Here is a 26,889-nt window from a genome sequence, read left to right as displayed (position 1 = left end):
TAGTGCAGAAGAGAACTTACTGTATGTTTGTTCATAAATCTATGAACATGGATGTATATCCCGTAAATGCTTTAATAAAAATCCCTTTACATTGGATTAGCTAACTTTGAAAACATTGGGATAGACTATGCATTTCTTTGTAGCTTGGATTTAGCTGCCCCACTTAGTTTGGACTTTTAACACAGTTTGTTCTTGTGACAAATCAGAAGCATGTGACCGTGTTTTCTTTCAAGCTCCCTGGGACTTAATGGAGAGTGGAGAGGGAGGGAGGGAGGGAGGGGTGGGGAGGGAGGGAGGGAGGGAGGGAGGGGTGGGTAGGTGGGTGGGTAGGGAGGGAGGGAGGGAGTGAGGGAGGGGGGTAGGGAGGGAGGGGTGGGTGGGTGGGTAGGGAGGGAGTGAGGGGTGGGTGGGGAGGGGTGGGTGGGTGGGTGGGTAGGGAGTGAGGTGTGGGTGGGTGGGTGGGTGGGTAGAGAGGGAGGGAGGTGGGTGGGTAGAGAGGGAGGGAGGGAGGGGTGGGTGGGTGGGTGGGTAGGGAGGGAGGGGTGGGTAGAGAGAAGGGAGGGCTGAAGAGAGAGGGAGAAGGGAGGGGTAGAGAGAGAGGGAGGGGTGGAGAGAGAGGGAAAAGGGAGGGGTGGAGAGAGAGAGAGAGAGGGAGAAGGGAGGGGTGGAGAGAGAGGGAGGGACTAGTAAATCTCATCAGAGACTAACCCTTTGGTGTTCTATCACACACTGAGTCACGCTAACTTGAAATCGCAATGTGCTTTGAGATGCTTTTAGGATTCTGAAATAACCCAGTGTTCACCAGATGTGTTTACCCTAAACATGCGTGCTATGAGTAACAAACACACACACCCTACTAATGCCAGACTAGCTCCAGCCTCACAGCACTTGTCTAGCTGTATTGTTTTTCCTGGGCCATGCATGTGTGCTGATAACTCTAGTGAATATGGCACGGTGGCTGTACTCTGCAGTGGAGGTTCTGACTAACGACCATGGGCTGGAAGAGCTTGCAGCCAGCCAACACCGCACCTCCAAATAATGAATTGTCCCCTGATTTGTCACTTACTGCTGCGTACGCCAGGCCCTCATCCTGCTGTTGGCTCTGTTTGATTGAAGCAATGGCATCTGAATGGCAGCTTTCTCTCTCCTTTGGGTATTGTTTAGTGTTCTAAGCCATGTGAACTTGATGTAGTTGCCCACTCTTCAACAAAGAGAACAGCCTAGTGTCAGCATAGTGGCATGCTAATAGTACAAAAGACTAGTTGATCATCTGTCACCTCCATCTTGTTTTTTCAGAGCTTTACGGCCCAGATCAACCAAGTGTTTCCGGCTGAGGATGATGTCAACAAACATGTGGAAGACAACTGTGAGTTTGTTTTACCAAAAGTCTTCAGTCTCCACAAGGTTTTTGTTTCTCACCATCTCATAAAGCTACCCTAACTGACACCTAAGTGTTTTTACAGCACTATATGAAGTTATGAACTCAATTACAACCCTGAAACTGTTGCCCAATGCAAATGATTCCCCTGAGGATTAAGGAATGTCATTTTGTGCCATTATGTTCTTATGTGTTTTTCATTTTTATCCATCCTCTTCTTTTGACAGTTGTGATTAGTCTGGCTTAATTTACTTCAGATCTGTTGTTTTTCAGGTTCTTTAATGTACTTAAATGAAGCCACTCTCTTGAACAACGTCCGTGTGCGGTATAGTAAAGACAGAATTTATGTAAGTACTTTATAACAGACATAGCTATATCCTGCTGTCTGCCTCATCAATCTGGTTTAATCAGCGGTGCGCCATGGTGAACAGGCCACAGGTTGAACCAGCACAGGTGAGTTCAATAGAACACCCACTCATTATCATGCTAAAGCCCTGTCACTTCAGTCTCTCTGTGCCTACTGTACTGTATGTGTTGTGGTGGGTCCCCTCCCTCCCTGCTTCCCAGTGTGACGGGCGTGATGGGCTTGTCATTGTCACTCAGGGCTGCCTGTCAGGTGTTTGCTGGGAGGGAGGCCAGTTACAGTGGCACACACACAGCTAGCTCTTGTCGTCACTCTCCCTGCTGGCCCCTGTGTCCACCCCAGGCTCAGGTGACCTCTATAATCAGCCAGGGAGCAGAACAGAGCCAGGGAGTGCTATCCTGTTCCCCACTGAACTTAATTAGGTCCTCTGATGTGACGGGGGAGGCAGGGGGACGTGAAGGCCAGCAGGTGCGGCGAGGAGACCGGTGGGACACTTGTTTTCCAACAGGTGGCATCTAGTGGTTGCAGTGAGAAACTGCCTGCTTTGTCCTATGAAGTGACAATTCCTTTTAGCAGTGATGGGACTCAAGTGTTTTCTTAGGTCACTGAGAAAAAACTGGGTGTCATATCAACACAAGTGTACGCTAGTACAGCGTCTTGCTAAAAACAGATTCCTATATGTGTACTAGAGTATTTCTGACTTGTCTTTGTTTTTCTCCCAGACGTTTGTAGCTAATATCCTGATAGCAGTGAACCCCTACTATGACATCCCAAAGCTCTATGCTCCAGAGACCATTAAACAGTACCATGGGAGGTCCCTGGGCACCCTTCCGCCCCACGTCTACGCTATCGGTGAGAACTGGGAAGGAAGATTCCAAATGGCACCCTATTCCCGTATAGTGCATTACTTTTGATCGGAGCTCTATGGGCACTATATAGGTCAAAAGTAGTGTGCTATGTAGGGAATAGGGTGCCATTTGGGACTTAGACACAAAGTCCCTGCCACTTTTGGGCTGACAATGTGTTACGCTTTCACATCTGTCCACCAGAGGGCAGTCTATAGTCATTTTCACAGTATTCTCAGTCTTTGCTTACCAGTGTGATTTAGCTACCTATTAACAGGGTTGGGGAGTAACGGATTACATGTAATCTGAGCCGTTACATGTAAGGGATTACAAAAAAAACAACTGTAATCCGTTATGTTACCAGCAAAAATATTGTAATCAGATTACAAATGCTTTTGAAAAAGTAGATTACTTCGACGATTACTTTTACATTCAGAAAGGATGTTTACAAAAAAATCTTTGACACTTCTCTGTTTTCTCAATGACATTCAAATCGGCATTGAAAAAAGGCACAAATGTGTTCCACCTGAGCGAGTGTGACCAGAGGTCAGAGACCCCTATGACGACACACCAAATGTGTTTGATGGATCGCAGGAATGGACTTTTGTAGGCTACAGTCCAAGCTATGTCTTCCAATGGTGCGACTATCCAACTTGAATAAATGCTTGGAGGTAAGGACGACAGCAGTGGTGTAGTCTACGGCGATACGGATATCACTTATTATTGATATCTGCATAGCGCATAGATGTGAAACTCACTGCTGCTCTCATTTAGCTATTTGCGCCTTACAGATTGTGGTTGTTGTCGTTGAGTGTTCACAAATCTAAATGTGTATTTGAACCCAATAATGGTTGAATTCAAGAAGTTTAACCTGCCTATCAATCATTGTTTTTGAAAGCAGCGGACAGCCAGTGAAAATGCGCTCTTGCAGCAGCTGCATAGTGCGGATCCCAGCCTATGGAATACAAGTCTGGCTTCTATTACTGAGTCTAATTCATGCTGATATACAATACATCCATTGGCCTGATGGACACATGCTCAAACTCGCACTCTTTTGATAGACTTAATGGAGCAATCTGTAGTTGCTACATCCATTTTTGGACTTATAAATGATATATACATCGATTGATTGTTTAAGAATATAACTTATAAATGCCTGATGATCTTAGTTCAACTGTCACACTCCATGAGAACCCAAAATAGAAGCTTGTTTTACCCCAACGTTTGTAAACAAAGTAAATGTAAACAAACACTGTATAGCCTCATAACATGGTTAAAACAATCATTTTGATATCATGGATGGTCAGTCTTTGCATCCATATCTCTCTCTATTAATCTGAGCGGTTACATTTTTCGAGGCCCATCCCTCAGCTTTTTCCCAAAACAGAGGCGGGGCAGCCGTTTTGTTATTGAAACATTGAATAACAAACCGTTTTGTTATTGAAACATTTTGTTATTGAAACAATAGGCCTATAGCAAATGCAGCATATGGCATTCATTTTTCACGTCAATAGCACTTTTCAGTAGTGCTCAAAGCATGCCATTCCATGAGTGCAGCATTTATTTTTGAACTCGAATCAATGAGCCCGATCAGTCCTCCATGACAACAAAATCATAAACAACAGAGTAGGGCTGGCTAATAAGTCGTTAGTTTTGGGGTCATGCCCAGGTAAAAACAATTTGGATAATCTATACCTCCAAATTTCCAAGTCCTTTATTGGAATGACTGGAATTCTGATAGACTTTGGTTTTTAATGTAAAGATATAATTTTATTGTATTATTATATGTAGTAGAAAGCAATGGGTTAGAAGAAGCCTACATAACCAAACCATAAAGTAACATGCATCATCCATATATGGCCAGATATGTAAACTTTAACATTGATTTATCCTGCAATAGATATCTTTCAATTGGTAGCATATACATTTTTGTCTTCTTCTAATGCCTCTTAAGGGGAAAGTAATCTAAAAGTAACGAAATGTAATCAGATTACGTTACTGAGTTTGGGTAATCCAAAAGTGAAGTTACTGATTATAATTTTGGACAGGTAACTAGTAACTGTAACGGATTACATTTAGAAAGTAACCTACCCAACCCTGCCTATTAACAGTGAGCATTCATTGTGCAGTGTGACTTTGCTAATGCAAACATCATCTTGAGGATCTCATTCAGAGAAGTTGTATGTCACTGAGGTAAAGGGTAAACAATGAATACTGTCATCTAGCATGTGATTTAGAAGTACAAGGAGCATTCATTGTACAGTTTGCATGTCTAATGCAACCATAGGCTTAATTTATGATCCCATTGAGATACATTTTGTATCACTGAGGAAAAGGAGAGGGTTACCAAACTGTAAACAACTGTCTGGATGTCTGTGTCTGTGTGTCAGCTGACAAGGCCTACAGGGACATGAGGGTGCTGAAGATAAGCCAGTCCATCATCGTGTCCGGGGAGTCTGGTGCCGGGAAGACTGAAAACACCAAGTTTGTCCTCCGGTAAAGTCATGACATTCCCTGTGAATCGTCAACACACAGGATGTGTCCCAAATGGCACCCTAATCCTTATGTAGTGCATTATTTTATTTTTTACCAGAGCTAGTCAAAAGTAGTACACTATATAAGGATTAGGACACAGATCAGACCCAGTCTGATCTGGCAGGCTGTTTCTAATGGTTCATGTAAAGTAAGTACACTGCTCAAAAAAATAAAGGGAACACTTAAACAACACAATGTAACTCCAAGTCAATCACACTTCTGTGAAATCAAACTGGCCACTTAGGAAGCAGCACTGATTGACAATAAATTTCACATGCTGTTGTGCAAATGGAATAGACAAAAGGTGGAAATTATAGGCAATTAGCAAGACACCCCCAATAAAGGAGTGGTTCTGCAGGTGGTGACCACAGACCACTTCTCAGTTCCTATGCTTCCTGGCTGATGTTTTGGTCACTTTTGAATGCTGGCGGTGCTTTCACTCTAGTGGTAGCATGAGACTGAGTCTACAACCCACACAAGTGGCTCAGGTAGTGCAGCTCATCCAGGATGGCACATCAATGCGAGCTGTGGCAAGAAGGTTTGCTGTGTCTGTCTGCGTAGTGTCCAGAGCATGGAGGCGCTACCAGGAGACAGGCCAGTACATCAGGAGACGTGGAGGAGGCCGTAGGAGGGCAACAACCCAGCAGCAGGACCGCTACCTCCACCTTTGTGCAAGGAGGAGCAGGAGGAGCACTGCCAGAGCCCTGCAAAATGACCTCCAGCAGGCCACAAATGTGCATGTGTCTGCTCAAACGGTCAGAAACAGACTCCATGAGGGTGGTATGAGGGCCCGACGTCCACAGGTGGGGGTTGTGCTTACAGCCCGACACCGTGCAGGACGTTTGGCATTTGCCAGAGAACACCAAGATTGGCAAATTCGCCACTGGCGCCCTGTGCTCTTCACAGATGAAAGCAGTTTCACACGCACATGTGACAGACGTGACAGAGTCTGGAGACGCCGTGGAGAACGTTCTGCTGCCTGCAACATCCTCCAGCATGACCGGTTTGGCGGTGGGTCAGTCATGGTGTGGGGTGGCATTTCTTTGGGGGGCCGCACAGCCCTCCATGTCCTCGCCAGAGGTAGCTTGACTGCCATTAGGTACCGAGATGAGATCCTCAGACCCCTTGTGAGACCATATGCTGGTGCGGTTGGCCCTGCGTTCCTCCTAATGCAAGACAATGCTAGACCTCATGTGGCTGGAGTGTGTCAGCAGTTCCTGCAAGAGGAAGGCATTGATGCTATGGACTGGCCCGCCCGTTCCCCAGACCTGAATCCAATTGAGCACATCTGGGACATCATGTCTCGCTCCATCCACCATCGCCACGTTGCACCACAGACTGTCCAGAAGTTGGCGGATGCTTTAGTCCAGGTCTGGGAGGAGATCCCTCAGGAGACCATCCGCCACCTCATCAGGAGCATGCCCAGGCGTTGTAGGGAGGTCATACAGGCACGTGGAGGCCTCACACACTACTGAGCCTCATTGTGACTTGTTTTAAGGACATTACATCAAAGTTGGATCAGCCTGTAGTGTGGTTTTCCACTTTAATTTTGAGTGTGACTCCAAATCCAGACCTCCATGGGTTGAAAAATTTGATTTCCATTGATAATTTTTGTGTGATTTTGTTGTCAGCACATTCAACTATGTAAAGAAAAAAGTATTTAATAAGAATATTTCATTCATTCAGATCTAGCATGTGTTATTTTAGTGTTCCCTATTTCAGCTTTTATTTCTTTCATCACATTCCCAGTGGGTCAGAAGTTTACATACACTCAATTAGTATTTGGCAGCATTGCCTTTAAATGGTTTAACTTGGGTCAAACATTTCAGGTAGCCTTCCACAAGCTTCCCACAATAAGTTGGGTGCATTTTTGGCCCATTCCTCCTGACAGAGCTGGTGTAATTGAGTCAGGTTTGTAGGCCTCCTTACTCGCACACGCTTTTTCAGTTCTGCCCACAAATTTTCTATAGGATTGAGGTCAGGGCTTTGTGATGGCCACAGCTTTGGAATTATTATTGGGGTCATTGTCCATTTGGAAGACCCATTTGCGACCAAGCTTTAACTTCCTGACTGATGTCTTGAGATGTTGCTTCAATATATCCACATAATTTTCCTCCCTCATGATGCCATCTATTTTGTGAAGTGCACCAGTCCCTCCTGCAGCAAAGCACCTCCACAACATGATGCTGCCACCCCCGTGATTCACGGTTGGGATGGTGTTCTTCGGCTTGCAAGCCTCCCCGTTTTTCCTCCAAACATAACGATGGTCATTATTGCCAAACAGTTCTATTTTTGTTTCATCAGACCAGAGGACATTTCTCCAAAAAGTACGATCTTTGTCCCCATGTGCAGTTGCAAACCGTAGTTGTTTTTTTATGGCGGTTTTGGAGCAGTAGCTTCTTCCTTGCTGAGCGGCCTTTCAGGTTATGTCGATATAGGACTTGTTTTACTGGTCTACAACTCTTTCTGAGGTCTTGGCTGATTTATTTTGATTTTCCCATGATGTCAAGCAAAGAGGCACTTAGTTTGACGGTAGGCCTTGAAATGCATCCACAGGTACACCTCCAATTGACCCAAATGATGTCAATTAGTCTATCAGAAGCTTCTAAAGCCATGATATCATTTTCTGGAATTTTCCAAGCTGTTTAAAGGCACAGTCAACTTAGTTTATGTAAACTTCTGACCCATTGGAATTGAAATACAGTGAAATAATCTGTCTGTAAACAATTGTAGGCAAAATGACTTGTGTCATGCACAAAGGAGATGTCCTAACCGACTTGCCAAAACTACAGTTTGTTAACAAGAACAAGTGGTTGAAAAACTAGTTTTAATGACTCAAACCTAAGTGTATGTAGACTTCTGACTTCAACTGTGTATATATATATATGTGTATTTTGTTTCATTACAGAGAAAATTGGTAGACACATTTTGATGACTCAGCAAAATGTGTCAACCTCTAACAAAACAAAATATAAAATAAAAATTGTTTGTGGGGTCAACTACAACAACAGAGGCCATATGTAAAACTTTGAACTTCCCTTTTAACTCTGATGATTTCTTTCTGCGCTTTAGATACTTGACAACATCCTATGGAACAGGTCAAGATATTGATGAGAGAATAGTTGAAGGTAAATATTAATTTCACTTCCCAACAGCATGACCGAATACCACACAGTATGGATTTGTGTTTTAATTGCTTTTCTTCTTCATCAATCCCACAGCCAATCCCCTGCTAGAAGCTTTTGGAAACGCTAAAACTGTCAGGAATAACAACAGTAGTCGCTTTGGGAAGTTTGTAGAGATCCACTTCAACGAAAAGGTACAGCAGCACCACTGTACAATAATTCACTATCAATGAAATCATCAGACAACAACACCGAAATAGTGATTTGACAATTCTTTAAAATACTTTGTCTCCTTTGGCTTGCCTCGAGTGCCAGATGGGTGGAGATTAGTTTTGAGACTTGTGTTGGTTCTATTGTACCAGGCAAGCTTAATAAAGCCCAGCTTAAAGTGATGCTCTAGACTCTAGAGCTTTTGTGTAATTTCAGCCAGTACTTTTGAGTAATATGTCATCCATTTCATGTCCTTAAAAAAAATTGGGGAAAAATTGTATAAGATATTTTACAAATTTATGATTGCTTAAGAGCCCAGACTGCATTTTTAAATATTGAAAATTATTTCAAGTAATATTTGAACCCAGTTCTGATGCTAATTGAACATGTGTTGTTGTTGTCACTTAGAATACTGTGGTGGGAGGCTTCGTGTCCCACTACCTGCTGGAGAAATCCAGGATCTGCCAGCAGAGCCAGGAGGAGAGGAACTACCACATCTTCTACCGGCTGTGTGCTGGAGCCTCCGAGGATATCAGGACCAAGTTCCACCTGGAATCACCAGACGCCTTCAGGGTGAGTGGGGCCTACGGGCCAGCCTTGTTCCCTGTGTCTTGTCCCTCCAGAGTGGATACGTAACCAGGCTGGCGCTGTATTGCTCGGCTTGGTTCGTCTGTCGAAAAAGGTATAAACTTGTCTCGTCATTCTAAGGACACTGCGCTGTCCTATGCAGTCACTCAGTGCAACGCGGGGAAGAGAAGTTCCTCTGATTATCGCAGTGCATCATTAATTATTAAGGAGGCTCACACTTTTTGGTGTTTCAGCTTAAGATAAAATGCTGCTATAAAAATGTCAAGTCATGATAGACATTTGCATGAATTGTTAATGTGGCTCGGAGTCCACTAGATGGCACACTCAGCCATCGTTTAGACAGCCTATTTTCTTGGCATCAACTTCACAAATAAAACTATCCATCTCATTGTACTTTAAGGCAAGCCCCTTCTGTTATAGTTAGCTGGCAGGTTTTTAGCTAAGTTGTAAAAAGCTGTGTCCACTATTGAGTCCCTCTTTTAAACTTCCCTGTCTGGTCCCGCTCAGCCTATGGTCCCTTTCAGTCTATGGTCCCGCTCAGCCTCTGTTCCCTTTCAGTTTCTGGTCCCGCTCAGCCTCGGTCTCTTTCAGTTTCGGGTCCCGCTCAGCCTCGGTCTCTTTCAGTTTCTGGTCCCACTCAGCCTCGGTCTCTTTCAGTTTCTGGTCCCGCTCAGCCTCAGTCCCTTTCAGTTTCTGGTCCCGCTTAGCCTCAGTCTCTTTCAGTGTCTGGTTCCGCTCCGCCTCAGTCTCTTTCAGTGTCTGGTCCCGCTCAGCCTCAGTCCCTTTCAGTGGCTGGTCCCTTTCAGTTTCTAGTCCCGCTCAGCCTCGGTCTCTTTCAGTTTCCAGTCCAGCTCAGCCTCGGTCTCTTTCAGTTTCCGGTCCCGCTCAGCCTCGGTCTCTTTCAGTTTCTGGTCCCGCTCAGCCTTGGTCCCTTTCAGTGTCTGGTCCCGCTCGGCCTTGGTCCCTTTCAGTGTCTGGTCCCGCTCGGCCTCAGTCCCTTTCAGTTTCTGGTCCTGCTCAGCCTCGGTCCCTTTCAGTTTCTGGTCCCGCTTAGCCTCAGTCCCTTTCAGTGTCTGGTCCCGCTCAGCCTCAGGAAGATGAGGTGCTTTGACTCCAGTTCTTGACAGCAATATCGTCCACTGTAATGGAGATAGACAAATTGATTGATGCATGGTTAATGGCAGTGACTTTTCTGCTGATATCCAATTCCACTTGGACATTACTATTGACCTTTGGAGATCCTGGCTCTCGGCAGACATTTTACAAGGGCTCAGGCACATCTTGCTAGAGGTGCAGATTAGAATATAGAATTAACAACAGCACCCATATAAATCAAGTGTCTTCTCTTTCACACCCAGTACAGATTTGCATCTAATGGATCCCGAATTGAAAATGGGTTTGAGCAGCTAGACAGGAAGGAAGTTGCAGTGAAAAGATAGGATTAACTAAGTCAAACGTCAATGCTGACATGAATATCATTTCAGCGGTAGGCTACATCTCCCCTCTCATATTTTCATAAATGTGTGTACTGTGTGGCCGTGCATTACCTCTTATTTCTATCTGTCCAGTGAAGCCATTCTTCAGGGCAGTAAGCAAGGCACTTCTGCCTGACCGAGCTACCTTCCTCTAATGGTCTCATCCGTTTTTAACTTTTTTTCTGCTGATCTGGAAACAAAAAATTAGGTGGGGAGGGAGGGAGAGAGATACAGAATCCTCCCAAAGGCCTATCTCTGTAATGAAAACCTTTGTTCCGTTTCAGCTGAGAATACTCCTCTCGTACAAACAAGATAAGCCACCGGGTTCTGTTTTGTTTTTCTCTCCTACCCACCTGGGAAGTTGTCGTCGCGCTCATCATCAGGCCGTATCTCTAGTGACAGGCAGGAAGAGAGCAGGCTACTGAGAAGTCATTAAAAGTCGCACAAAAGCAATTACAGAGAGGGAGAAAAGTATTATGTGCCAAATATTAGTTATTTGCTGTGAACAATGGTGAATCCTCAAGAAACAAAAAATCAGTGTTAGAGTCCACACAGAGACAGTGATGTGGATATATTACTTTGCTTTGACTTTCGAAAGTCATCAAATTTGCCATATTGCAACTGGTCATGCATGGTGTCTGATGTGTTGACGATCATGTTAAACCATCCTGGACCAGTGTTGATGGGATATTCAATAGATGTTTTAGGTATTGTTAAAACTGTCATACTGCGGTATATTGATCCATGAAATCTGCTGCTGTTTACTGATTCTTGTCTATGTTGCAGTATTTGAACAGAGGATGCACTCGCTTCTTTGCAAACAAGGACACGGACAAACAGATCCTCCAGAACCGCAAGAGTCCAGAGGTACGCTACATATCTTAATCTCTCTCAACCCCCTCACTCTCCATCTCTCTCTCTCTCAACCCCCTCACTCTCCATCTCTCTTTCTCTCTCTCAACCCCCTCACTCTCCATCTCTCTCTCTCTCAACCCCCTCACTCTCCATCTCTCAACCCCCTCACTCACCATCTCTCTCTCTCTCAACCCCCCTCTCTCTCTCAACCCCCTCACTCTCCAGCTCTCTCTCAGCTACTCTCTCTCTCTCTCTCTCTCTCTCTCTCTCTCTCAACCCCCCTCTCTCTCTCAACCCCCTCACTCTCCATCTCTCTCAGCTCTCTCTCTCTCAACCCCCTCACTCTCCATCTCTCTCAGCTCTCTCTCTCTCAACCCCCTCACTCTCCATCTCTCTCAGCTCTCTCTCTCTCAACCCCCTCTCTCTCTTTCTCAATCTCCTATCCGCTTTCTTTCCTCATGCACATTATATATTGGTTGAATTGCATCTTCACTACTCCATGTATTCCAATATCCATGAAAACCACAGACGGAAACACTCTCTCTTATCTGTAGTTTTTGGCCAGGATTCCCTTTGCTATCTAATGACAGACGGTTTCTCATCTCCAGAACTAATTGGAAATGCACTTAGGCACGACTGTCTGCGGAGAGAGTGAACAGAATGTACTTCTCTACCCCCCCACCTTTCTCCCTGTATCTGTCTCAGTGGCTTTTACCTTTACTTAATGGCTTGCTCAGTCAAAGGAGGATTGTTGTTTTGTCTTGGTCTGCAGATGCACTGATGCAGTGGCTTCTAGTAGTGACATGTTTTACTTAAAAAGTTTTAAAATTCCAACAAAGTAGCCTACAAGTTTTATTTTCATTCTGGTCAGATTAAAACCTTTTGTATATTACCTATTGAAACATTGTTGTCTGAGATGTGATGCAGATAAGCAGCAAACATTTGAATTAGGAAAGGAGCCACTGACATGACCGTATGGATAGATGTAATGTACCACATCAATGAGAATTCTTTATCCTCCCAATGAAATGACTTCCTTTGCCTTCTCCCTTTGATTAATTATGCATACAGCTATAAGTACTCCAATATTGCAGCTGTGTGTATGGCACCCCTTCAGGACTCACCGTAATGAATTGTTATTGTTATGAAGAAATGACCTGGACAACACTATGCCTCTTTTTCTCTCCTCTTGAGGGACAGTGATGATTCATTTGTTCTGTGTAGGCTAGTTGGGGACATCAGAAGAAGTGTCTCTCTGAGTATGGACATTTTTAGTCAGATAACGTTTTTTTAGTAAAGGTAATAGTACCATTTAGGTTAAACGCATAGAAATATCAGTAATTATCTTTCTATTGTTAAAACTGGCAAGTAAGTGAAGAGATTCTGAGTACTTGTTGGGTTGAGTTTTCAGCGTATGTTTAACCTAAGCAGATGATATTCAGGTGAAGCTTTAGGTGGTGGGTACAGTACAGCTAGGTGATGCTTTTAGGTGGTGGGTACAGTACAGCTAGGTGATGCTTTTAGGTGGTGGGTACAGTACAGCTAGGTGTTGCTTTTAGGTGGTAGGTACAGTACAGCTAGGTGTTGCTTTTAGGTGGTGGGTACAGTACAGCTAGGTGTTGCTTTTAGGTGGTGGGTACAGTACAGCTAGGTGTTGCTTTTAGGTGGTGGGTACAGTACAGCTAGGTGTAGCTTTTAGGTGGTGGGTACAGTACAGCTAGGTGTTGCTTTTAGGTGGTAGGTACAGTACAGCTAGGTGTTGCTTTTAGGTGGTGGGTACAGTACAGCTAGGTGATGCTTTTAGGTGGTGGGTACAGTACAGCTAGGTGTTGCTTTTAGGTGGTGGGTACAGTACAGCTAGGTGTAGCTTTTAGGTGGTGGGTACAGTACAGCTAGGTGTTGCTTTTAGGTGGTGGGTACAGTACAGCTAGGTGTTGCTTTTAGGTGGTGGGTACAGTACAGCTAGGTGATGCTTTTAGGTGGTGGGTACAGTACAGCTAGGTGTTGCTTTTAGGTGGTGGGTACAGTACAGCTAGGTGATGCTTTTAGGTGGTGGGTACAGTACAGCTAGGTGTAGCTTTTAGGTGGTGGGTACAGTACAGCTAGGTGTAGCTTTTAGGTGGTGGGTACAGTACAGCTAGGTGTAGCTTTTAGGTGGTGGGTACAGTACAGCTAGGTGTTGCTTTTAGGTGGTGGGTACAGTACAGCTAGGTGTTGCTTTTAGGTGGTGGGTACAGTACAGCTAGGTGTTGCTTTTAGGTGGTGGGTACAGTACAGCTAGGTGTAGCTTTTAGGTGGTAGGTACAGTACAGCTAGGTGTTGCTTTTAGGTGGTGGGTACAGTACAGCTAGGTGTTGCTTTTAGGTGGTGGGTACAGTACAGCTAGGTGTAGCTTTTAGGTGGTAGGTACAGTACAGCTAGGTGTTGCTTTTAGGTGGTGGGTACAGTACAGCTAGGTGTTGCTTTTAGGTGGTGGGTACAGTACAGCTAGGTGTTGCTTTTAGGTGGTGGGTACAGTACAGCTAGGTGTTGCTTTTAGGTGGTAGGTACAGTACAGCTAGGTGTAGCTTTTAGGTGGTAGGTACAGTACAGCTAGGTGTAGCTTTTAGGTGGTAGGTACAGTACAGCTAGGTGTAGCTTTTAGGTGGTAGGTACAGTACAGCTAGGTGTAGCTTTTAGGTGGTAGGTACAGTACAGCTAGGTGTTGCTTTTAGGTGGTGGGTACAGTACAGCTAGGTGTTGCTTTTAGGTGGTGGGTACAGTACAGCTAGGTGTTGCTTTTAGGTGGTGGGTACAGTACAGCTAGGTGTTGCTTTTAGGTGGTGGGTACAGTACAGCTAGGTGTTGCTTTTAGGTGGTGGGTACAGTACAGCTAGGTGTTGCTTTTAGGTGGTGGGTACAGTACAGCTAGGTGTTGCTTTTAGGTGGTGGGTACAGTACAGCTAGGTGTTGCTTTTAGGTGGTGGGTACAGTACAGCTAGGTGTTGCTTTTAGGTGGTGGGTACAGTACAGCTAGGTGTTGCTTTTAGGTGGTGGGTACAGTACAGCTAGGTCTTGCATTGACCCTCTTTCAAGGTTCACATTTGGACAAGGCAGGCTCCTAAGAGCCATGGATCGTATTACATGGTCATGGAGGATCATGCCTTTTGATCTCAGGAATCACCTGCTCATGATAAATGCTGTGTTCGGCCTTTTGGAGAGCATCGTGTTGTGATAAAATGATGAATAAGACCTTCATGCTTATTGCCAGTGCATATGATAAGCCCGTACTAGGGTTGCAAAACTCTGGTAACTTTCCCAGAAATCCAGATTTCAGTTTCCAGAAATCCTGGAAAATTGCCCGAATTTTGTAACCCTTGCCCATACATTGTTCCATACCATGTCGCCTGTCCCTTGTGTTGATCAAGGTTATATGTCTCTTTACATTGCTTCTCTATACAATTCAGGACAATCAGGTGATTTATGGATTTGGTGCTGTGACCAGGACTACTTCTTTTAGATTTTATTATGATGTGAATTTTGGGAAGATTTTTTTGTCTCAGGGTTCACATCAGTGCTGAGTGTTGTGGGGTTGCATGCTTTCTCTAAATGCATGATGTGGTTTTGCTCTGTAGTTTAGGGCTTGAGGTCAAAATTACAACATATTTTGTGTCCACCAGAATGTCACAGTACAATGGTTTAACAGATCTTGGAGTAATTGTGTGTGTGTGTGTGTGTGTGTGTGTGTGTGTGTGTGTGTGTGTGTGTGTGTGTGTGTGTGTGTGTGTGTGTGTGTGTGTGTGTGTGTGTGTGTGTGTGTGTGTGTGTGTAAACTCAGGACCCTGTCTTTCAAAGATCATTTGTAAAAATCCTTATATTATTCACAGATATTCATTGTAAAGTATATTGTAAAGGGTTTAAACACTGTTTCCCATGCTTGTTCAATGAACCATAAACAATTAATGAACATGCACCTGTGAAACGGACATTAAGACACTAACAGCTTACAGACGGTAGGCAATTAAGGTCACAGTTATGAAATTCTTAGGACACTAAAGCGGCCTTTCTACTGACTCTGAAAAACACCAAAAGAAAGATGCCCAGGGTCCCTGCTCATCTGTGTGAACGTGCCTTAGGCATGCTGCAAGGGGGCATGAGGATGGCAGATGTGGCCAGGGCAATAAATTGAATGTCCGTAATGTGAGACTCCTAAGACGGCGCTACAGGGAGACAGGACGGACAGCTGATCGTCCTCGCAGTGTCAGACCACGTGTAACAACACCTGCACAGGATCGGTACATCTGAACATCACACCTGCGGGACAGGTACAGGATGGCAACAACAACTGCCCGAGTTACACCAGGAATGCACAATCCCTCCATCAGTGCTCAGACTGTCCGCAATAGGCTGAGAGAGGCTGGACTGAGGGCTTGTAGGCCTGTTGTAAGGCTGGTCCTCACCAGACATCACCAGCAACAACGTCGCCTATGGGCACAAACCCACCGTCGCTGGACCAGACAAGACTGGCAAAAAGTGCTCTTCACTGACAAGTTGCGGTTTTGTCTCACCAAGGGTGATGGTCAGATTCGGGTTTATCGTCGAAGGAATGAGCGTTACACCGAGTCCTGTACTCTGGAGCGGGATCGAGGTGGAGGGTCCGTCATGGTCTGGGGCGGTGTGTCACAGCATCATCAGACTGAGCTTGTTGTCATTGCAGGCGATCTCAATGCTGTGCGTTACAGGGAAGACATCCTCCCTCATGTGGTACCCTTCCTGCAGGCTCATCCTGACATGACCCTCCAGCATGACAATGCCACCAGCCATACTGCTCGTTCTGTGCCTGATTTCCTGCAAGACAGGAATGTCAGTGTTCTGCCATGGCCAGCGAAGAGCCCGGATCTCAATCCTATTGAGCATATCTGGGACCTGTTGGATCGGAGGGTGATGACTACGGCCATTTCCCCCCAGAAATGTTTGGGAACTGGCAAATCTGGTGCAGTCCATGAGGAGGAGATGCACTGCAGTACTTAATGCAGCTGGTGGCCACACCAGATACTGACTGTTACTTTAGATTTTGACCCCCCCCCCCCTTTGTTCAGGGACACATTATTCCATCTATGTTAGTCACATGTCTGTGGAGCTTGTTCAGTTTATGTCTCAGTTGTTGAATCTTATGTTCATACAAATATTTACACATTTGTAAATTTACACACAAGTTTGCTGAAAATAAACGCAGTTGACAGTGAGAGGACGTTTATTTTTTTGCTGAGTTTATGTGTATGTGTATATATATGTATATATATAGTTGAAGTCGGAAGTTGACATACACTTAGGTTGGAGTCATTAAAACTAATTTTTCAACCACTCCACAAATTTCTTGTTAACAAACTATAGTTTTGGCAAGTCGGTTAGGACATCTACCTTGTGCATGACACAAGTCATTTTTCAAAAAAATTGTTTACTGACAAATTACTTTACTCACAATTCCAGTGGATCAGAAATTTACATACACTAAGTTGACTGTGCCTTTTAAACAGCTTGAAAAATTCCAGAAATTGTCATGGCTTTAGAAGCTTCTGTTAGGCTAATTGACATCATTTGAGTCAATTGGAGGTGTACCTGTGGATGTATTTCAAGGCCTACCTTCAAACTCAGTGCCTCTTTGCTTGACATCATGGGGAAAATCAAAAGAAATCAACCGAGACCTCAGAAAACATTTTGTAGACCTCCAAAAGTCTGGTTCATCCTTGGGAGCAATTTCCACATGCCTGAAGGTACCACGTCCATCTGTACAAACAATAGTACGCAAGTATAAACACCATGGGACCATGCAGCCGTCATACCGCTCAGGAAGGAGACGCGTTCTGTCTCCTAGAGATGAACGTACTTTGGTCCAAAAAGTGCAAATCAATCCCAGAACAACAGCAAAGGACCTTGTGAAGATGCTGGAGGAAACCGGTACAAAAGTATCTATATCCACAGTAAAACGAGTACTATGCAAGGAAGAAGCCACTGCTCCAAAACCGCCATTAAAAAAGCCAGACTATGCTATGCAACTGCACATGGGGACAAAGATCATACTTTTTGGAGAGATGTCCTCTGGTCTGATGAAACAAAAATAGAACTGTTTGGCAATAATGACCATCGTTATGTTTGGAGGAAAAAGGGGGAGGCTTGCAAGCCGAAGAACATCATCCCGACCGTGAATCACGGGGGTGGCAGCATCATGTTGTTGTGGTACTTTGCTTGCAGGAGGGCCTGGTGCACTTCACAAATTAGATGGCATCATGAGGGAGGAAAAGTAAGTGGATATTTTGAAGCAACATCTCAAGACATCAGTCAGGAAGTTAAAACTTGGTCGCAAATGGGTCTTCCAAATGGACAATGACCCAAAGCATACTTCCAAAGTTGTGGAAAAATGCCTCAAGGACAACAAAGTTAAGGTATTGGGAGTGGCCATCACAAAGCCCTGACCTCAATCCCATAGAATATTTGTGGGCAGAACTGAAAAAGCGGGTGCGAGCAAGGAGGCCTACAAACCTGACTCAGTTACACCAGCTCTGTCAGGAGGAATGGGCCAAAAATTCACCCAATTTATTGTGGAAGGCTACCCGAAACATTTGACCCAAGTTAAACAATTTAAAGGCAATACTACCAAATACTAATTGAGTGTATGTAAACTTCTGACCCACTGTAAATGTGATGAAAGAAATAAATGCTGAAATAAATCATTCTCTCTACTATTATTCTGACATTTCACGTTCTTAAAATAAAGTGGTGATCCTAACTGACCTAAAACAGGGCATTTATACTCTGATTAAATGTCAGGAATTGTGAAAAACTTTGTTTAAATGTATTTGGCTAAGGTGTTTGTAAACTTCAGACTTCAACTGTATATTATATACATATACACATACATACATACATACATACATACATACATACATACATACATACATACATACTGTACCAGTCAAAGTTTGGACACACCTACTCATTCAAGTTTTTTTTCTTCTTTTTAAACTGTTTTTTACATTGTAGAATAAAAGTGAACACATCCACACATTGAAATAACACATATGGAATCATGTACAGTAGTAACCAATTTTTTTTAAACAAGTCAAAATATATATTATTTTGAGATTCTTCAAAGTAGGCACCCTTTGCCTTGATGACAGCTTTGCACATTCTTGGCATTCTCTCAACCAGCTTCATGAGGTAGTCACCTGGAATGCATTTCAATAAACAGGTGTGCCTTGTTAAAAGTACATTTTCTGAATTTCTTTCCTTCTTAATGCTTTTGAGCCAATCAGTTGTGTTGTGACAAGGTAGGGCAGAACGACAGAATATAGCCCTATTTGGTAAAAGACCAAATCCATATTATAGCAAGAACAATGCAAATAAGCAAAGAGAACTTTGAAAGTTTCTTCAAGTGCAGTCGCAAAAACCATCCAGGGCTATGATGAAACTGGCTCTCATGAGGACCGCCACAGGAAAGGAAGAGCCAGAGTTACCTCTGCTGCAGAGGATAAGTTCATTAGAGTTACCAGCCTCAGAAATTTCAGCCCAAATAAATGCTTCACATAGTTCAATTAACAGACACATGTCAATATAAACTGTTCAGAGGAGACTGCGTGAATCAGACCTTCATGGTCGAGTTGCTGCAAAGAAACCACTGCTAACGGACACCAATAATAAGAAGAGACTTGCTTGGGCCAAGAAACACGAGCAATGGACATTAGACCAGTGGAAATCTGTCCTCTGGTCTGATGAGTACAAATGTGGCATTTTTGGTTCCAACTGCTATGTCTTTGTGAGATGCAGAGTAGGTGAACGGATGATCTCTGCATGTGTGGTTCCCACCGTGAAGCATGGAGGAAGAGGTGTGGTGGTGTGGGGGTGCTTTGCTGGTGACACTCAGTGATTTTATTTAGAATTTAAGGCACACTTAACCAGCATGGCTGGTTTGCGCTTAGTGGGACTATAATTAGTTTTTCCACAGGACAATGATCCAAAACACACTTCCAGGCTGTGTAAGGGCTATTTGACCAAGAAGGAGGGTATTGGAGTGCTGCATCAGATGACCTGGCCTCCACAATCACCTGGCCTCAACCCAATTGAGATGGTTTGGGATGAGTTGGACCGCAGAGTGAAGGAAAAGCAGCCAACAAGTTCTCAGCATATGTGGGAACTCCGTCAAGACTGTTGGAAAAGCATTCCTCATGAAGCTGGTTGAGAGAATGCCAAGAGTGTGCAAAGCTGTCATCAATGCAAAGGGTGGCTACTTTTGATTTGTTTAACACTTTTTTGGTTACTACATGATTCCATCTGTGTTATGTGTTAGAATTACATTTTTTGTCAAAAAAAAACTTGGGGTAGGCAAATAAAACTACCTGCGGGCCAAATAAGGCCAGTTGGGGAACCCTGCCTTAGGTTAGATTTCTCTACAGAGAAGAACAAACTGCTCCTCGTACCATGGTACTGTGACATTCTTCTTGTGTGGTTGGTTTTCCAGGTGTGTGATCCAACGCACTATCCCTGCTTCTCTTCCTACTGCAGCTAGTTGGAGATGTGATGTACCTCAGCTTTCATGCAGGTTTATTGTGCTAATTCTGTACAACAACAACAAATGCATTATAGCTTGAAGTCCCAATGTTACATGTGAAATAGCAGCCCATGCCTCCGCTCAGATCCAAACAAACACTTTCACCAAGTCAATGAAAACCTCAGTGAGGGAGACAGATGGTATTTTTACTTTATGGGTAATTAGAGAGGTTATTTTATTGATGTTAAGACACAGCCTTGACACAGCTTACTTTAAGCCTCCAATGCAAGCCTCCAATCTTTGAGACAGTACACCTTCTGTGAAGAGCGTGTAACCCTGGTCACTGACCCATCCTCTCCCCATGGTCTATTAGCACCTGAAATGCTGGGCTCCTGAAGCGTTAAGGTTATAGAGAGAGGGGCTGCGTTCACACAGGCAGCCCAATTCTGATATTCTTTCCACTAATTGATCTTTTGGCCAATCACATCAGAACTTTTCACATCAGATATTGTTTTAGAGATGAACTGATTGGTCAAAAGAATTGGTCTGCCTGTCTTAACACAGCCAGGGTGGCCCCGGGTGAGGGTGACCACTGACCTGTCCTCTCCCCACTATGGTTCCTCAGCACCTGAAGGCTGGGCCCCTAAAGGACCCTCTGCTGGACGACCAGGGGGACTTCAACAGGATGTGCGGGGCCATGAAGAAGATCGGCCTGGATGATATGGAGAAGCTGGACCTGTTCAGGGTGGTGGCCGGGGTGCTGCACTTGGGCAACATCGACTTTGAGGAGGCAGGCAGCACATCAGGTAAGCGGGGTGACGGTCGGTCTCTGTCTGACTCTTTCTTTCTCGCACACTCACTGCTCAATATAGTTTCCATATCAGGTTAGCCAAGTCTTTCTCTCTCTGTCGTGTGTATGTATATACATACATACATACATACATACATACATACATACATACATACTACTTACTCCTCTTTATAGTTTCAATATTTTTTGGCATACTTGTTTGCAAGTTTTCTTAAAGGGGTACTTCAAGATTTTGCCAATGAAGCCCTATATCTACTTCCCCAGAGTCCGATGAACTTGTGGATACCCTTTTTGTGTGTGTCTCTGCAGTTTGAAGGAAGTTGCTAGCTAGAGCAATTGCTAACGTGCATTGGCGCAATGACTGGAAGTCTATGGGTATCTGTTAGCATGCTAGTAGTTACCCATATACTTCCAGTCATTGTGCTAATGCTAGTTAGCAATTACACTAGCTAGCAACTTCCTTCAAACTGCACACAGAGACATAAAAATGGTATCCATGAGTTCATCTGACAAATCCCAAAGTATCCCTTTAACACATGGCTGGCTTATGAGATGTCTTGTCAGACTACATTACTTCAGAACACATACTGTTTGGTACGCCAACCAATAACAAAGACACAGCTGTCTCTGTGAGTGCTGTGGCAATATGAGTAAAGCACCAGGGCACAGGACAGGAAGCATAAGGGATGCTGAGAAAGTGGTAGTTAAAAGTTTTTTGTCACAGAGCTGGAAGATACCTTGGCATTTTCTCATTGTGTGTTGTTGCATGAAGAAGTAATTTGTCTAGTCTACAGTGGCTTGCCAAAGTATTCACCCCCTTGGCATTTTTCCTATTTTTTTGTCTTGCAACATGGAATTAAAATTGATTTTTGGGGGGTTTGTATCATTTGATTTACACAACATGCGTACCACTTTGAAGATGCAAAATATATTTTATTGTGGAACAAACAATAAATAAGATTTAAAAAAACGGAATACTTGAGCATGCATAGCTATTCACCCCCCCAAAGTCAAAACTTTGTTGAGCCACCTTTTGCAGTAATTACAACTGAAAGTCTCTTGGGGTATGTCTCTATAAGCTTGGCACATCTAGCCACTGGGATTTTTGCCCATTCTTCAAGGCAAAACTGCTCCAGTTCCTTCAAGTTAGATGGGTTCCACTGGTGTACAGCAATCTTTAAGTCATTCCACAGATTGGATTGAGGTCTGGGCTTTGACTAGGCCACCAATACATTTAAATGTTTCCCCTTAAAACACTTGAGTGTTGCTTTAGAGGTATGCTTGGGGTCATTGTCGTGCTGGAAGGTGAACCTCGGTCCCAGTCTCAAATCTCTGGAAGACTGTTACAGATTTCCCTCAAGAATTTCCCTGTATTTAGCGCCATCCATCATTCCTCCAATTCTGGCCAGTTTCCCAGTCCCTGCCGATGGAAAAACATCCCCACAGCATGATGCTGCCACCACCATCTTCACGTGGGGATGGGGTTCTCGGGGTGATGAGAGGTGTTGGGTTTGCGCCAGACATAGCGTTCTCCTTGATGTCCAAAAAAGCTAAATTTTAGTCTCATTTGATCAGAGTACCTTCTTCGTATGTTTTGGGAGTCTCCCACATGCCTTTTGGCAAACACCGAACATGTTTGCTTATTTTTTTCTTTAAGCAATGGCTTTTTTCTGACCACTCTTCCGTAAAGCCCAGCTCTGTGGAGTGTACAGCTTAAAGTGGTCCTATGGACAGCTACTCCAATCTCCGCTGTGGAGCTTTGCAGCTCCTTCAGGGTTATCTTTGGTCTCTTTTTTGCCCCTCTGATTAATGCCCTTCTTGCCTGGTCTGTGAGTTTTGGTGGGCGGCCCTCTCTTGGCAGGTTTGTTATGGTGCCATATTCTTTCCATGTTTTAATAATGGATTTAATAGTGCTCCGTGGGATGTTCGAAAGTTTCAGATATACTTCTATACTTCACAACTTTGTCCCTGACCTGTTTGGAGAGCTCCTTGGTCTTCATGGTGCCACTTGCTTGGTGGTACCCCTTGCTTAGTGGTGTTGCAGACTCTGGGTCCTTTCAGAACAGGTGTATATATATACTGAGATCATGTGACAGATCACGTGACACTTAGATTGCACACAGGTGGACTTTATTTAACTAATTATGTGACTTCTGAAGGTAATTAGTTGCACCAGGTCTTATTTAGGGGCTTCATAGCAAAGGGGGTGAATACATATACACAAACCACTTTTCCTTTTTTATATAATTTTTTTTTTTTTGAAACAAGTTTTTTTCATTTCATTTCACCAATTTTGACTATTTTGTGTATGTCCATTACATGAAATCCAAATAAAATCCATTTCAATTACAGGTTGTAATGCAACAAAATTGGATAATAGCCAAGGGGGATGAATACTTTTGCAAGGCACTGTACCCACAAAAAAAATATTCCTTGTGTCCGGGCAGCAGGTGCCATTTTGCTGTGGTCCGCCAGAACACTGCTCTGTGATTGATTTACTTTAATCTTCATCTTCCTTCTGAAGGCCCATGTGGCCTCTTGTGACGCATTTCCATTTACAATGTACACCAGTGTTTTACCCAAAAGGCTTAGACTTTTGTTTCCATCTACGCGGGCCGGCACCCCGTGTCTCACTGAGCCATGGCTCCGGCGAACTTGGAAGCTACTCCCTGTGTACTTTTCAGCTGACATTTACATAACAATGTCTAACAGTGAACTTTAACACCTTCTCACAAAGCAACAGTCTTGAATGATGCAGAGGTTGTTGATTCTGCTAGCCACAAGTCTTTCATGCCACACTCCTGATGGAAACACCACAACACTAGAGCTCACATTAACATAAAACACTGGCGGCCCACTGGTGTGGGGGTCTCAGTGGAAAAGCACCATTGTTGTAGTCTGTGAAAGGGCTTTTATTCACTATTAAGGAGCCACTATATACACCAAGGACACTGCGGGCTAGTCATTCTCCTCCCCTTCATTCATTATTAATACAAAGCCATCAGAGTAACTGATGAAAAGGTTCTCATGTGTCTTCTTTGTGAATGTCACTCTTTGTAGTCTTCTGCGGTAATCTCTTACAGAATCATCTTGTATATTTGTATTGTTAGAGCAAGTTAGTATTCTCTCATTTGTCAGGGCTGGTGCATTACGGTGTGAATGTCTTGGGCTCTCCTCTACTCACCGACTCCACATTACACATGCTGTTCCAGACAGCCCAGAGGAAGATCACATTTCTATGGGAATAAGCCATTTATTTTTAACATCAGAGTAAAACTTGTACGTAGTGGCTTTCAACCCCCCCCCCCCCCCCCCCCACCTAAACATCGTCCTCATAATGTTACGAACAACATTACTAAACGACGTTACCGTTCTGTATGTCTGTCCCACCAGGTGGCTGCACCATAAAGAACCAGTCAAGCCAGACGGTGGAGTACTGTGCTGAGCTGCTGGGTCTGGGAGAGCAGGACCTGAGTGTCAGCCTCACGTCCAGGGTCATGCTCACCACAGCAGGGGGCGCCAAAGGAACAGTTATCAAGTAAGTTATCAAAGCCCTGGTCAAAATTAGTGAAATGCACAGTGCATCTACATTTGAAGTCAGAAGTTTACATACACCTTAACCAAATACATTTAAACTCAGTTTTTCCCAATTCCTGACATCTAATCCTAGTAAAAATTCCCTGTTCTAGGTCAGTTAGGATCACCACTTTATTTTAAGAATGTGAAATGTCAGAATAATAGTAGAGAGTGATTTATTTCAGCTTTTAATTCTTTCATCACATTCCCAGTGGGTCAGAAGTTTACATACACTCAATTAGTTTTTGGTAGCATTGCCTTTGAATTGTTTCACTTCGGTCAAACATTTCAGGTAGCCTTCCACAAGCTTCCCACAATAAGTTGGGTGAATTTCTGGCCCATTCCTCCTGACAGAGCTGGTGTAATTGAGTCAGGTTTGTAGGCCTCCTTACTCGCACACGCTTTTTCAGTTCTGCCCACAAATTTTCTATAGGACTGAGGTCAGGGCTTTATGATGGCCACTCCAATACCTTGACTTTGTTGTCCTTAAGCCATTTTGCTACAGCTTTGAAAGTATGCTTGGGGTCATTGTCCATTTGGAAGACCCATTTGCGACCAAGCTTTAACTTCCTGACTGATGTCCTCCAAACATAACGATGGTCATTATGGCCAAACAGTTCTATTTTTGTTTCATCAGACCAGAGGACATTTCTCCAAAAAGTACAATATTTTCCCCATGTGCATTTGCAAACCATAGTCTGGCTTTTTTTATGGCGGTTTTGGAGCAGTGGCTTCTTCCTTGCTGAGCGGCCTTTCAGGTTATGTCGATATAGGACTCGTTTTACTGGTCTACAATTATTTTTCTGAGGTCTTGGCTGATTTCTTTTGATTTTCCCATGATGTCAAGCAAAGAGGCACTGAGTTTGAAGGTAGGCCTTGAAATACATCCACAGGTACACCTCCAATTGACTCATTTGATGTCAATTAGCCTATCAGAAGCTTCTAAAGCCATGACATCATTTTCTGGAATTTTTCAAGCCGTTTAAAGGCACAGTCAACTTAGTTTATGTAAACTTCTGACCCACTGGAAATGTGATACAGTGAATTATAAGTAAAATATTCTCTGTAAACAATTGTAGGAAAAATGACTTGTGTCATGCACGAAGTAGATGTCTTAACCGACTTCCCAAAACTATAGTTTGTTAACAAGAAATTTGTGGAGTGGTTGAAAAACGAGTTTTAATGGCTCCAACCTAAGTGTATGTAAACTTCCGACTTCAACTGTATATGTATCTGTGTGTGTGTGTGTGTGTGTGTGTGTGTCCGACATCACTCCCAGTGAGTATTGTGCTGAGTTAAAAATAGGAGCGCTATTCTGTCACACACACCGCAGCATCAGCCAGCAGCAGCCATTCATGCATCCTCCCTCCCTCAGCCCTACCATACTTTTCCTGTTGATGATGGAACACACTGGTAGAGGGAGGGCTGAGCAGTGGAGAGGAGAGAGAATCACAGTATTACATGCAGAGAAGAGTCAATATGGTCATGTTGCTGTGGGTAACGATACGGTCATGTTGCTGTGGGAAACAATATGGTCATGTTGCTGTGGGTAACGATACGGTCATGTTGCTGTGGGAAACAATATGGTCATGTTGCTGTGGGAAACAATACGGTCATGTTGCTGTGGGTAACAATATGGTCATGTTGCTGTGGGAAACAATATGGTCATGTTGCTGTGGGAAACAATACGGTCATGTTGCTGTGGGTAACAATATGGTCATGTTGCTGTGGGAAACAATACGGTCATGTTGCTGTGGGAAACAATACGGTCATGTTGCTGTGGGAAACGATATGGTCATGTTGCTGTGGGTAACGATACGGTCATGTTGCTGTGGGTAACGATACGGTCATGTTGCTGTGGGAAACGATACGGTCATGTTGCTGTGGGTAACGATATGGTCATGTTGCTGTGGGTAACGATATGGTCATGTTGCTGTGGGTAACGATACGGTCATGTTGCTGTGGGTAACGATACGGTCATGTTGCTGTGGGAAACGATACGGTCATGTTGCTGTGGGAAACGATACGGTCATGTTGCTGTGGGAAACAATATGGTCATGTTGCTGTGGGAAACAATACGGTCATGTTGCTGTGGGAAACGATACGGTCATGTTGCTGTGGGAAACAATATGGTCATGTTGCTGTGGGAAACAATACGGTCATGTTGCTGTGGGAAACAATACGGTCATGTTGCTGTGGGAAACAATACGGTCATGTTGCTGTGGGTAACGATACGGTCATGTTGCTGTGGGTAACAATATGGTCATGTTGCTGTGGGTAACGATACGGTCATGTTGCTGTGGGAAACAATACGGTCATGTTGCTGTGGGTAACGATACGGTCATGTTGCTGTGGGAAACAATATGGTCATGTTGCTGTGGGAAACAATACGGTCATGTTGCTGTGGGAAACAATACGGTCATGTTGCTGTGGGAAACAATACGGTCATGTTGCTGTGGGAAACAATACGGTCATGTTGCTGTGGGAAACGATACGGTCATGTTGCTGTGGGAAACAATATGGTCATGTTGCTGTGGGAAACAATACGGTCATGTTGCTGTGGGAAACAATATGGTCATGTTGCTGTGGGAAACAATACGGTC

General features: G+C 44.0%; 1 protein-coding gene across 1 annotated transcript in view; it reads left to right on the top strand.

The window, feature by feature from the left end:
* LOC120024355 (unconventional myosin-VI-like) overlaps window positions 1–26,889 on the top strand; it is a 116,907-nt gene that overhangs the window by 28,473 nt on the left and 61,545 nt on the right. Inside the window, exons 3-12 of the mRNA XM_038968577.1 lie at window positions 1,297–1,366; window positions 1,652–1,725; window positions 2,465–2,594; window positions 4,978–5,083; window positions 8,195–8,250; window positions 8,344–8,441; window positions 8,866–9,030; window positions 11,307–11,387; window positions 20,525–20,705; window positions 24,104–24,248. Of these exons, the coding sequence (XP_038824505.1) occupies window positions 1,297–1,366; window positions 1,652–1,725; window positions 2,465–2,594; window positions 4,978–5,083; window positions 8,195–8,250; window positions 8,344–8,441; window positions 8,866–9,030; window positions 11,307–11,387; window positions 20,525–20,705; window positions 24,104–24,248 (1,106 nt within the window). The remainder of the gene's footprint in view (window positions 1–1,296; window positions 1,367–1,651; window positions 1,726–2,464; window positions 2,595–4,977; window positions 5,084–8,194; window positions 8,251–8,343; window positions 8,442–8,865; window positions 9,031–11,306; window positions 11,388–20,524; window positions 20,706–24,103; window positions 24,249–26,889) is intronic.

Source organism: Salvelinus namaycush, chromosome 29, assembly GCF_016432855.1.
Source record: "Salvelinus namaycush isolate Seneca chromosome 29, SaNama_1.0, whole genome shotgun sequence".
Lineage (NCBI taxonomy): Eukaryota > Metazoa > Chordata > Actinopteri > Salmoniformes > Salmonidae > Salvelinus > Salvelinus namaycush.
This window is presented reverse-complemented; position numbering and strand designations above follow the sequence as displayed.